General features: G+C 34.4%; 1 protein-coding gene across 2 annotated transcripts; it reads left to right on the top strand.

The window, feature by feature from the left end:
* Window positions 1–177: 177 nt before the first annotated feature.
* stc (nuclear transcription factor, X-box binding stc) lies at window positions 178–13,753 on the top strand. 2 transcript variants are annotated; one of them, XM_088192357.1, is made up of 14 exons: window positions 178–424; window positions 3,362–4,793; window positions 5,346–5,528; window positions 5,590–5,815; window positions 8,991–9,154; window positions 10,108–10,312; window positions 10,380–10,507; window positions 10,566–11,050; window positions 11,118–11,239; window positions 12,194–12,463; window positions 12,545–12,743; window positions 12,817–12,969; window positions 13,038–13,165; window positions 13,234–13,753. In XM_088192357.1, exons 2-14 carry the CDS (start codon window positions 3,656–3,658, stop codon window positions 13,394–13,396), a joined length of 3,564 nt encoding a protein of 1,187 aa, XP_088048483.1. In that variant the 5' UTR covers window positions 178–424; window positions 3,362–3,655; the 3' UTR covers window positions 13,397–13,753. The 2 variants fall into 2 exon arrangements, with proteins under 2 accessions (XP_088048483.1, XP_088048484.1); XM_088192358.1 differs by having other exon boundaries at window positions 178–1,331; window positions 1,401–4,793.
* The last annotated feature ends 27 nt before the right edge of the window (window positions 13,754–13,780 follow it).

The raw sequence follows: 13,780 nt of genomic DNA, 5'->3' as shown, positions 1-13,780 counted from the left end.
AATATTTATAATATATGCTTACATTTACATAAAACAATTAATGTAAATAAGTTGACTAAAAACACAATAAATAACCTGTTGATATTTAATAGTAAATATTAACGATCTATTATAATGCTTTTATATCAAACTTTCTTTTTTCGCTCGTACCACATTCACCATGGTCGAATAAAAGTCGCTTTCGGCCGCCACCGGGGCCCGACTGATTTGGCAGTTGCGACTTCTCCGGACTTGCGACTACTTTTGGCCGCTAGCGATCGACGGGGGCGAAGCGGCGGTGGGGCGGAGCGCCGAGCGAGGGGCTCGAACGAACGGGGGCGCCCAGGATATGCCCGACTGGGAATTCGCTCAGTACGCACCGAAACACCACGCATGAAAAACTCTTGGCGCACCGTCACTCGCCGGGGCGCGGCCCCGTCACTTGGTATTCTTTTCATGTATTTGTTCCGTTTTAGCGTTATTTAGGTGACAGGCATGTGATGGACGAACGGACCTGCTGACCCCAAAATTTCGACTGTCAAATTTCACTTATTATACATTTTCTATTATCACATAACCTCATTTTATGCATTACTTTAATATATTGATTCAATGTAAACAGGTGAAAACACATACTCGAAGAATCATCGTGCTATTTTATCATTATATTAAAAACATTGCATCATAATATGTAATATAAACAAAAATCTCTTATCAACTTAAGCCATCACCTGACTTTTTAATCTTTTGAGTTTCATACTGAAGTGAATTTTTTACTCAACGTTTTAGCGTAAAATGCATACGACCATATTGTTGAGATTGTTTTTTCTTTGATCACTATCTTCATTTATCTTTTACATTATTGTGCTAATGTCTTCAGCACTCCAAATGAAAAGTAATACATGATACTAAAATTTTAAATATTACTTTAATAAATAGCTACATTTCATTAAAGAATCAAATAAAGAAATCGTTTTTGAGTTGTCTCAAGTGACCGGAGTCTGAAATTTGAATAATCATACTTTAATCAAAGCCTTTTATTTCCCTAACTTTATTTTGTATCCATTTTATGCCTTCTACACAATTTTCTGTAAAAAGTGCTTTTAATAACCATTAAGGTTTAGTATATGCTCTTATAACGATAATGGATAAGCACAAAATATTTAATATTACCTAAATGGGTGTGATTTAACAGGGAATTATTTCAAGAGATATGTGCATTTAAATAAATACTTTGTTCAATAAAAAATATTAGATTGAGCAACATGTTATTTGTAGTGTGCATTAAAAGAAATAAGCTATGCGTAAGCGTTCCGTTAATGTAGCCAACGATCAAAGTTAAGCTGCATTGGGTGTGGTCAGTACTTGGATGGGTGGCTACTTAGTGACACACCAGGTGTCACTGACCATAATGCGACTAGTTATTTGTTAACTACAAGTTTTTCATTTAACTGTTGAACAAATCAGATGTGTTTGTCAGAACAGTGAACACCACATGAATAACTCTGCCTCGAATCTATTTAAAATGAATATTTTATAAATTGGCAACAATATTTATATTAAATAAATATTTTAATAACTTGTCGCATTATGGCCAACGACGTCCAGTATATCACCATGCGGTCACCCATCCAAGTAGTGACTATACCCAATGCTGCTCAACTTCGGTCGTTATATACACCAACAGAACGCTAATGCACAGCTTATTTATTTAAATGCACAAATCATTCGTTTTAGTGCACACTACAAATAAAATGTTGCTCAATCTAATATTTTTATTGAATATTATATTTATTCAATGCTTGTTTTTTTATTATTGTAATGTACAAACAGTTCATTTTATGGAACAATTGTTTTAAATTATCGTCAATCTAAATTACAATATTGCAATATCTTTCATCAACATTAACAACAGACATCCAACTTCTTAATATGCTGTCATTGTACGTTACTATATTCTATATCAGCTATGAGGAGCTTTTTGTTATTGTGTATTGTTAAACAGTAGGTAAAGGCGTATGAACCATTATAAAATTTAAAATACCATATTTTATTGGTAATAGCTAACGATATTTTTACGAGAGGCATGCATGACATAACCTTAAATAATATCATAGTTTTAAATGTATATAAACTCATATAACTAATTCTTCCACAGATTCGTGTAACAACATTATCCTCCTAAAAGTAATTTTCGATATATAAAACCACATATATGGCAAGAAAATGTTAATTATATAGTTTAGGACATCCCTGCCTCGTAAACAATTTATTTGAGTTATATAATTTTGGGTGCTATATAAAAGGGAATTATTTTAAGAAATTTAGCATTTAAATAAATAACTTTGTTCCATAAAACTAATTGTTTATGTATTACAATAATAAAAAATGAGCATTAAATAAATGCATAGACTGAGCAACATTTTATTTGTAGTGTGCATTAAAATGTTTAATTTGAGTTTATTATAATAAAATAGAATACTTTTTAGATAAGAATTATATCATTTCCATCAACACATAAAATCGGGAAAGTTGTAATCTTTTCCTAAATGTATATTCATATTTTATTACACGATTTATGGATTCAATACTATTGTTAGTATTTGGGAGTTCCTGGAGAAGCACCCTCATACCAATTATTGTTTTTATTGTACCGTTCTTCTTGAAAGTACTTCAGGAATATGGGTTCTTACTCTTACTTCTTCACGAAAAGCTTGTAAGTTATTGAAAATGCGTTTTCTATAGCTTACAATTATTATTGTGTAATGTAATTTTCCTGTAAATATTATTTAAGCAATTAACCCAACCGAAGCACAAAAAATATTGCATATATAGGATAACGGAAGAAAACTCACCATATTTTTTTAATTCACATATATTTTATTTTATATACATATTGCTCATTTAAATTATACTCTATTTTATTATAATAAACTCGAATTAAACATTATTCCAAAACATACAAAACTATTCCAGGAATTTTATAAGTGGTAACCCATCTAAGTATTGACCACACTCAATGCTGCTTAACTTCACTCGTTCACTGCTCTAACGAAACGCTAATGCGCAGTTTATATATTTTAATGCACACTACAAATAAAATATTGCTCAATCTATGCATTTATTTAATGCTCATTTTTTATTATTGTAATGCATAAAATTAGTTTTATTGAACAATAATTCCTCTATAACTTTGCATAAAAATATTTTTTTTTCATCAAACAATACATCAAAACTTCTGTGTTGTTGCCATGTCATCGGCATAGCAGATATACAATACTTTCCACTAGAAGCAGATATTCCTGTATTGCGATCATCCGACACTATAATAATAAAATCTTCGGTATACTTCTTTGTTTCATCTATATTTTTATTGTTTTAGGTGGATGCCATGCGGCGTCGAAATGACATCCAACACTGGATCGCTTCGTGTTGACAAGCAGTTCAATCTTAGTTTTGCAATATTTTTTTAAAAAAACATTAGATTATCACATAGCTTGTTATGTTGAATTAGATGGGTGATAGCTTTTATATAAATTCAGTGATTGAAAACATTTTATCGTAAAACTTGATAAGAATTATATCGTAGCACACCAAGGATCGGTCCGTTAATTTTAGTTATTATTTATATTTTTTTATCTATTTTATTATCCGTTGTAAGTTTCGATTTTTAAACATGGGAGAGTGGAATTATAACAACAGATACCCCGGTTATGGGTACGACGGGAATAGGAGTTATTCTAACAGACAACAACAACCGCCCGAATCGAATTATTACAACAATCAGCAATACGCGAACAACGGCAGTAATAATTCGAGGCAATACGTCGGATTCCAAGAATTTTTGAATCAGTATCAACAAACATCCTTTCAAGGATTCGCCAACGGATATCCGAATCAGGGCGGTTATAACCGATTTCCTTTCGCCGCGAATAACGATATGGCTTATAATTTTGCCAATCAACAGCAACAGAATTACACCAATCAGCCTCAAGAGTCAAATTCGGCTCAAAATAAACCGCATTATCAAAACTCACGAGTGCCTTCCGAAGCTCAAAGGCGTAACACTGCAGAACCGGCTAACGCTTCAAATCCGATCGAAAGTAGTTCGTCCGATAAGCAAATCAGTTCTAAATCTAAATTGACGGCAACCGCCGAAGAATTTGTACCTTCAAAGTCAAGATGGGATAATTCCCAAGAATCAAATCATACTAAACAGACTCAACATGTTAAGAAAGAGGAACATAAAGAAACACCGATTGAATCTAGAGACGAAAGCACTACATCTGTAAAATCGGCACCGAAAAACAATTCGTCGAAGGGTAATAACAAGAACGCTCACTGGCGACAGAAAGAAGAATATTCAGAACCACGCAATGCTCCAATAACGTCAGTCGTTTTCGAAAATAACCGAAACGAATCTAGTTCTTCGGCAAACTGGCGCGACTCGGGCGCATTCAAGCCTAAAAAGGAACCGTATCAGAGCTCTAAACCCGTCGGCAGGAATGGAAATGGAAATTCCAATGATCGCGGCCGATCTTACAATAATTACAGATCGCAGAACGCCGATTACGAACAGAGCGCGGAGCCCGAAAGTGCCAAATATGGAAACCGTCAAAAATCGTACATGTCGAACGAGACGTTTAGACAGAGAAACAATCGTTCGGATAGAAGAACCGATAGAAACGATGAATATGCCAGTAAGGAGAATGATTACGATTACGGCAATGGGGGTCGGGGAGCTGTGAGAAAATCGTCAAGAAATCAGCCGTTCGGTCAAACTAAAAAAAGAGGCTCGCCTGTGTTGAAAAAAGGTACAATAAAACTGATTGGATATTTAATACCTGAGTAGACGCCATAATCAAATTAATCTCTAATTTCCTAAAAAAAAAAACAATTCTGATAATCGAGCGATTTTAAAATGCAATTAAAACACTTAACAATACACGCACTCTTTAAAATCAACAAAATAATTTTTTTAATATAAAAGTTATAAATTAACAGCTTGCTTATAACCAATAATTTTCTTTTTGTATCCCGTTAAAATTATTTCAAATAATTTTTGCCTATAATGCCATCATATGGCCCCTAAAATTAAAAAAAAATCGCGTTATAATTCAATATAAATGTATTATTATTATTATATCATATTATCACTGCCTTGTACATTATCGGATGTACAAAACCTAATATAGAGTTAACCTTTTTGGTTAAATAAAGTAATTTCCAAATGCACGGCCCCCAGGTGTATTTTTAGTTTAGGATCTTCCAGCACTGCTTCACAATTTCGCAATATCCAGCAACATTTAATAACCACGCATTTTGATTATTTGCACCGTTTGATTAACACTACTATTTGTGTCTAGATATCGACATGCCCGAGGTATCGCAAAAAGAGAGGCTCACGGAGCAGTTGAATAAGGGAGTGCTCGAATGCCTGGTTTGTTGCGAATGCATCAAGCAACCGGATAGTATCTGGTCTTGCAGCAATTGCTTCCACGTGCTACATCTCTCGTGCATCATCAAATGGGCGAACAGCAGTATCGCCGGTAACTATTGACTCATTGGACTGATGTTTATGCTTGAAACTTGATTCAATATTGCTTCCAGATGGCGGATGGCGTTGCCCAGCGTGCCAAAACAACAACACCATCATACCGAACAAGTATAAATGCTTCTGCGGAAAACACACGAATCCTGAGTGGGCGAGAGGAGGTGACAGCGCCCACACGTGTGGAAACATTTGCGGAAAACTGCCGGCCAGTTGCTTGAGACATCCTTGCACCTTGTTGTGTCACGCGGGTCCGTGTCCTCAATGCGATGCTGTCGTCTTGAAGTGAGTACTAATATATATACAGTCAACCTCCCCTATAGCGTAAAGATTTAGACTTCGTTATAGGAATACTACGTTATAATTGGGACTAGGCACCATTCAAATATTTGAATGCTGGGTAGTGTCATATCATATATCTAAATATATTTTATGATTCACTAATACTTTTTTAGATTTGTAATAGATATGTATTACGTAATTAAATAATTTAAAAAAAACGTACATTGATTTGCTTGTACATAATTTTTTCCATAGCTATACAAAAAAATATTTTCTTACTGTATTGTGATGAATATCCCTGGAATGTTATAGTGTGCGGCACAGAATACGTCTAGCGAAGTCAAGGGACAAACAGTATACACTAATACGCTATAGTGGGGTTTACTGTACATATATATATATATATATATATATATATATATATATATATATATATATATATATATATATATATATATATATATATATATATATATATTGGGTTGATGCAAAAGTTATGACCGTTTTTTACATATACAATTAAACATTTTTTTTTAGATTTGTAATATTTATTTAATTAATTATATAATTTCCATCAGTTCTTATAACCTTCTTCCATCTTTCTATGAACTTATAAATACCATTTGTGTAAAATTCCGTGGATTATGATGCGAAAAATGTAGTAAGGGATGTTTTTACCTGCTCTATTGTATCAAATTTTTTATCATTTAAAAATTTTTTCAGTGATCGGAATAAATGAAATTCGGAAGGAGCAAGATCAGGAGAATACGGTGGATGCTTGATAACATTCCAATTCAACTCATTTAGCTTGTGTTGGGTCATCATAGCCACATGTGGTCGCACGTTGTCGTGGTGAAATACTACTCCTTTTCTGTTTACCAATTCTGGTCTATCCTTTTGAAGGGCGATGTTCAATTTGGATAATTGCTGACAATATCGTTCTGCTGTAATTGTCTGATTGCGTTCCAAGAGTTTAAAATACACAATACCCTTACAATCCCACCAAAAACAAAGCATAATTTTTTTTTTATGGATTTCGGCCTTCCAAGTTGTTAATGGGGCTTGTCCAGGTATAGCCCAATGTCTTTTTCTTGTCACGTTGTTGTACACGACCCATTTCTCATCTCCCGTTACCAAACGATGCAAAAAAGGTTCATGTTTTTGTCTCGCACTCAAAGCAACACACGTTGAAACACGGTCCAATAAATTGGCAGCCGACAATTGATGAGGTATCCAAATGTCATACCGCGAAACCATCCCCATACGGTTCTAATGTCTTAATACGGTTGTTTTGTTGACTTCCGTCATAGACGCGATCTCCCTGGTGGTTAGACGTGAATTGGTGTCAATTATGACTTTTAACTTGTCGTCATAAGATTTCAATGGCCGCCCGGTACGTGGTTTATCAATTAGTGAAAAATCCCCAGATCGGAATTTTGTAAACCATCTTCGTACCTGTCGAACTTTGATGACATATGCTCCAAACACTTCGCAAATGTTTTTGATTGCCACACTCGCGGTATTGTCTTTACGGAATTCATAAAGTAAAAAATGACGTAAATGCACTTTATCGACCGACATTTTGAAAAAATACAAGGGCTCTTCACTGTACTCTGGCCAGGCCAAAACTGAATAGAAAGTAGAGGGAAAGTATCCTTTATACAATGGAGTCATTTAAAATAAGATACTATTCATCATTTCTGAAGAAAATTTTTTTTTACCTAGGATCATAAAAAAGGGTCATAACTTTTGCATCAACCCAATATATATATATATATATATATATATATATATATATATATGTGTACAGTAAACCCAACTTCCAGAGGCTTTTATTTGCTCTATGATTAGGTTGGTTGTCAAACTCGCTCGTCTGTCAAATCTTGTTCGTTGATGATGTAACTAGTTCACGTTCGGAGAGTTCACACACTCACTAGTTAAAGCATACATTATCTACTGTATATACTAAATGTAGCATTCTATGCTTTAACTAAAACTCATAATTAGTGCATACTTTCCCTAGTCATTGTATATTATATAGAAATTAACACTAACTAACATTATGTACAGGCGGCCCTAGACTTTCGCACATAATTGGTTCCTGAAAATGTGTGCGAATGTTGAATGTATGAAAATAGAGGGAAGTAAAAAAAATTTTAAATTGTGTGTATTATAAAATATTTATTTATCATGTAAATATAAGATGTTTGAGAGGCGTTTAAGACATGTTTAAGTGGGGTTTGCAGGTGTTTCCTTTGAAAAGTTATCAAAAGTACTGTTTTCCACTATTCTTTTTCTTTTCCTCATATAGTATTTTATAACATGCCATGTCTTTATTGATCGCCCTACGCACTTGAGATATGTGTTCTCCATTGGGATTACAATCTTCCATAATATTTAAAAATTTGTCAAGATGCGTGAAGGCTTCATTCATATTTTCCATTGCTAAAGAGTTTTCCAAAATAAACCTGTCTCATCTACATTAAATATTTGGCTAGAGGAATATTCTCCATCTTCAATAATTTTGGATAATTAGGAAATAAATTCTTTTGCAGCATCTTTATTCGCATCAGCCGATTCTCCAGTAAATTTAATATTATGAAAAGAATACCTCATTTTAAAATTGTAAAATCAACTTTTACTTGTTTGAAAAACTGTATTAAAATCTTTTTTTAATCTGTCCTTTCAATCTTTGTGCAAAATAAGAGCTTTCGCTTGAATAATTGAAATACTCAGAGAGACATCTTTTTGATGTTGGTCATCGATCCATGATGATAAAGATTTTTCCATTTCATTCAAGTTTTTTTTGGAAACATCTTTAAAGATTGTGGAAATATATCTTTAATTTCCACAATTTTAAACGTATTCCTTAATTATATTTTTATTTTGCAAAATTGAACATATCGTAGACCTGTTTGTATCATACGAACGTCCGATTGAAGCAAAAGATTCACTACTATCAGAACGTCTAATAATTTCCATCTTTGTCTCGAATCGTGTGAAGTTTATGAGTCCTTGGTTTCTTTTTGTTCGTATCAACACTGAAGTTTTTCCGTTTCTCACTCATGTTTATAGTTTTTTTTTAAAAATGTGCGAATTGTGTGAAAGTCGAGGGCCGCCTGTATATGTACACAAATCGGATGAAGAATACTAGAAACTAACCGATTGTGTGTTTCAGAAAATGCGAATGCGGAGCCACTGAACAGTCGATGCGATGTTCACACAGTCAACCTTTATTGTGTGGACAAGTGTGCAACAAACAACTCAACTGTCGTGAGCATAGATGTCAAGAAAAGTGTCATGCAGGTGCATGTGAGCCGTGCGGTGAAGCTGTAGAGCAAGGTAAGATGTCATATTACTTTGTATATGATGTTTTTGCTTAATCGAGAGCCAATCACCTTATTAACATAATAACTGATAAAAATAACCGACTACATCCGCTACCATTAGTTATGTGGAAACCATCGGTAGTTTCGCTCTGGTTTACTTGCCCACGACAGCCCAGGTAGGAGGTCTATACTATATTTGCGTTAACACAGAGAAAGAGATGGCAAATTTGAGTTTACTCTAGTATTAGCTACAAAGCACACAATACAGATATATATTCAATATACTTAACATTACACCGATTGATTGATAAATATAGTAATGATTTTAATTTTTATTAATTTGTTCAAAATATAAACAAGAGTGATGATAAGTATATTGTGTACTTTAGAGCTAATAGTAGGGGTATAAACCCACACTTGCCTTCTCATTCTCAATTATGAATAATGATGAAATGGATAGCTATGTAACTGACTGTGTTAACGCAAATAGAGTATAGTCTTACGAAACTGTTATACAAGGACGGGCTGCCAAATTCTTTCTTATATCATAATACTAAAACATGGCACTTATAATCATGTCCAAAATTTTACTCGAATATGTATATATCAGTTACTCCTAAATGTTTATACTGAAAACCAATTATTATATTTGGTGCGGAGTTAGTTCTTTCCCTTAGTGGACAGAAGATTGAAAATATGCACATTGTTCTAACAGAGTAACAGGTGAATCCCAGAGTCTAATTCTAATTTATATATTGAAAAATTTTGGTATTTAATTACATTTTTTGTGAAAACGGGGCATGAGGTTTTTTTGTATTCCAAAATAACCTGATAAAACTAAACCATACAATGAAGAACTTCCAAACATAGTACTTTCGGCTTACAGTCAACATCAAAATCTTGCTTTGAATTTCGATTCTTTGTTAGTTACGCGTGAAATTCATCTCTTAATAACCTTTGTTACAGAGTGCTATTGTTCAAGAACCGAAAAACGTATATTACCTTGCGACACAAGCACCATCGGCATATTCAACTACAGCTGTGGAGAAATCTGTCTGAAGAAACTAATGTGTGGTGCGCACAACTGCACAAAGATATGTCACAAAGGCGATTGCGAAGAGTGTCAACTGCTGCCAAAGAACGTTAAGAAGTGTCCATGTGGCCAAACATTGTAATATACGTTTTTAAAGTATTAACCCTTAATATCCTCGACAATATTAAATATTAAATCATTCAAGGTTGACGTTGGAACAAGTGAGGAATTCGTGTGAAGATCCTATTCCGGTCTGTGATAAAATTTGCTCGAAACAATTCGATTGCGGCCCTTCTGAAAACAAACACAAATGTGTTACTTCTTGTCACGCCGGTATGTTGTATTTGTATTTTTCCCACTTACCATGTTACTAATGCTATTTATAATTTAGGCGATTGTCCTCTGTGCGTTGACAAAACTGAAGTGCCCTGTCGATGCAGCAACATCACCGTCCAAGTACCATGCGTCAACTTGGAGAAAGAACGACACAATATCAGATGCAAGCGAAAGTGTTCCAAGAAGCAATCGTGCGGCAGACATCGCTGCAAAACTTTATGCTGCATAGACGTAGATCATCGGTGTCCTTTGCCCTGCAACCGATCTTTGACTTGTGGCCTGCATCGCTGCGAAGACACCTGCCACAGCGGCCGCTGCGATTTGTGCTGGAGGACCAGCTTCGACGAACTGAGGTGCCGGTGCGGAGAAGCAGTGCGATATCCGCCTATCCCGTGCGGCACTCGTCCGCCGAGCTGCACCAAGCCGTGCTCTTTGACCAGGCCATGCGGGCATCCGCCGTTGCATCTCTGTCATCCTGAACCGTCCACGTGTCCGCCTTGCGCCGTGTTGACGCAGCGCTACTGTTACGGTCGACACAGAGTGAGTTATATCGTATTGTTTTTTTTACTTATGCTTTGTAATAATGTATATTTTTTTATTTGTATAGATGAGGAAGACTATTCCGTGTCATCAGGAAGAGTTCTCCTGTGGACTACCTTGCGGGAAGGATTTACCATGCGGCAAACATAAGTGTATCGAAACATGCCACAAAGGCCCGTGTCCAACAGCGTAAGCATAATTTAAAAATATTTTGAGTTACGATCTTAGAGAACGAATATTTATTTCTCTGTAGAACAATACCAAAAGTGTAATGTTCAGAGATAAAGCCGTAACAATAGAGCTTAAAACATAAAATCTATTATATTCAGATTTTTTCGGACAGGAACTTTCTTGACAATGATTTTTGTAGACACTAATTATTCTGGACATAGATTATTTAATTTATTTGACAGGTGCTAATGTAATTATATAATTTCAACTTTTTCATACGTAGTAATATGTTGATATTTATCGTTATTTATTTACATGCGACATACAAATGTTACAGTAAATATGTATTTTCACTAGTGAAGTCCCAATACATTTTCACCAGTAGATAAATATTTCTATAAAATATAATTTAACTGACATTGAAGTGAAATTATAAGCTGCTCTATGAAACTCAATTTGACAGTTGTGAAACGTCCATCTGCTGTTCAAACCCAAACCTAACCTAATAAAAATTTTAATTCAATAGGTTTTTTATTTATTAATATATCAAGTTTCTTAAAATTATTATCTTAGTCTAGAGATTATTAGGTTAATTATTTTTAAAGGAAAAGTTGACAAAAACCTCTTTGTTTCACTCTTTTCGGTGAGTCATCGAAAAAGATTATTCTGTATATTTGTAATAGTATGTATAAAAATGTAAGGTAAACATTTGGATTGTTGAACTTTAAAAAAAAATTTTGTCCAAAATAATCAGTGTGTAAAATCCTGTCCGGAAAAATCACCCAACCAAAATCTACATGATAGAAGCATTTATCTCAATCAAATTTCTGCCACATTGAATGACTGTTCTTGTAACTTATTTTTTATCACGTTATGGCATTACGAAATAGCAACTTAGTGAGACGGAAACTTTGAGAATCATTATATATTTGATTCGATAGTTATAGATGCTTTATATTGAACATTTTTCAGATGTACCCAACAATGTGAAACGGAAAGATTGAATTGCTCGCATCCTTGCAACGCTCCATGTGGACATCCAGGCCCTTGCCCTATTTTAGCTCCATGCAAACGACCCGTAAACGTAACCTGCATGTGCAAGAGACGTACTTCTGTAAAAGCGTGCGCCGAACATATGCGCGATCTTCAACGTTTGCAAGCAAACACCGGCATGCTGGAAGGATCAATGGGAAAACCGATCGATATCAAGGAGTTGATTGAAAAAGGAAATACAACTGTAGTGTGAGTCATACTCTGCCGATATAAGTACATTAAAACCTAGTTTATCATCAATTATAATATGGATTTCTTTATAAAAAACAGATTGGATTGTGATGATGAATGTTACGTGGAAGAGCGCAATCGCCGTATGGCCATCGGACTGCAGATACGCAATCCCGACATATCGTCTAAGCTGATGCCTAGATATTCCGAGTTCATGAAGCAGTTTATCACTAGAGACGAGAGCTTTTGCGTTAAGGTTCACGAAAAATTGACCGAGCTCGTGCAGTTGGCACAAAAAGTATTATTTTCATATAGTGTTGTATTAAAATCGTTTTTTGGAGATGTTATTAATTCATCTTTATTCGATTCAGTCTAAGCAGAAGACTAGGAGTCACTCGTTTCAACCGATGAACCATTTAAAGAGACAGTTTGTGCATGAATACTGCGAGCAGTTTGGATGCGAGAGCAAGGCTTACGACACAGAGCCTTATAGGAATATTGTGGCAACTGCTTATAGAGAAAAGGTTTGTTTTATTTATTCTACAACAATTAATGTATTATTAAATTAATTAATTTAATTTAATTTCACCAGTCATGGTTACCAGCTTTGAGCTTGATAGAAGTCGTTAGACGCGATAAAGGACAACGTCGCGTACCTGGACCCATTATTAGCGGATCTGTAAACAATTTTGCAGGATCACAACCTAAATCATCTACGAGGTTATTATCGTTTAGAAAGTATTAATATATTATCATAATGAATCTAATAGTTCAGATTTATTTTTCAGTTCTGGCAGTGCTTGGTCGACATTGTCCAATAATTATGCAGCTGCTATATCTGATTCGACACGTTTAACCTCGAGTGCGTCACTCGGAGCCGATCCAAATGCTCTTCCGGAACCAGCACGCAAACCGAAAATCGATTACTTCGACGCCCCGCCTGAAGATTGATCCCTCTCTTAATTTTACTGAAGATGTGCTATGAAAATATTTCGGCTTAAAACATCCTTTATTATGAATGCTTCAATTTTCAATATTATATTGTATTCCTTTTGATTTTATTATTTATTTCAAGAATAACGTATTTGTTACTCTATAATTTTTTTTAATTATCGTCATTTTTATTTTTTTATGCATATTCAATCTAAAAATATGCAAATTACTCTAATTAATTTTAAGTTTTTTGATATGATGATGATCCATCCATGCTGAAAGAATTTTTCTCTTAAAATTATTTTATAGTTTCATTATGAACACTGTAATCGAACATGATTCAATAAATAAATAAAGTGTTTCGTTTCCATGAAATACGTTTTTAATTTCAAATGAAAACCT

This window comes from Plectrocnemia conspersa, unplaced genomic scaffold (assembly GCF_051122295.1).
Source record: "Plectrocnemia conspersa isolate PC_06_02 unplaced genomic scaffold, ASM5112229v1 ptg000009l, whole genome shotgun sequence".
In the NCBI taxonomy this organism is placed as follows: domain Eukaryota; kingdom Metazoa; phylum Arthropoda; class Insecta; order Trichoptera; family Polycentropodidae; genus Plectrocnemia; species Plectrocnemia conspersa.
This window is presented reverse-complemented; position numbering and strand designations above follow the sequence as displayed.

What these genes read in the sequence shown, in the direction of transcription:
- stc (XM_088192357.1), top strand. Translation starts at nt 3,656, where the DNA reads ATGGGAGAGTGGAATTATAACAACAGATACCCCGGTTATGGGTACGAC. An exon ending in TGTTACTTCTTGTCACGCCG is followed by an intron (nt 10,508 to 10,565) that starts GTATGTTGTATT and finishes TTTATAATTTAG; the next exon opens with GCGATTGTCCTCTGTGCGTT. An exon ending in ACTGTTACGGTCGACACAGA is followed by an intron (nt 11,051 to 11,117) that starts GTGAGTTATATC and finishes TTATTTGTATAG; the next exon opens with ATGAGGAAGACTATTCCGTG.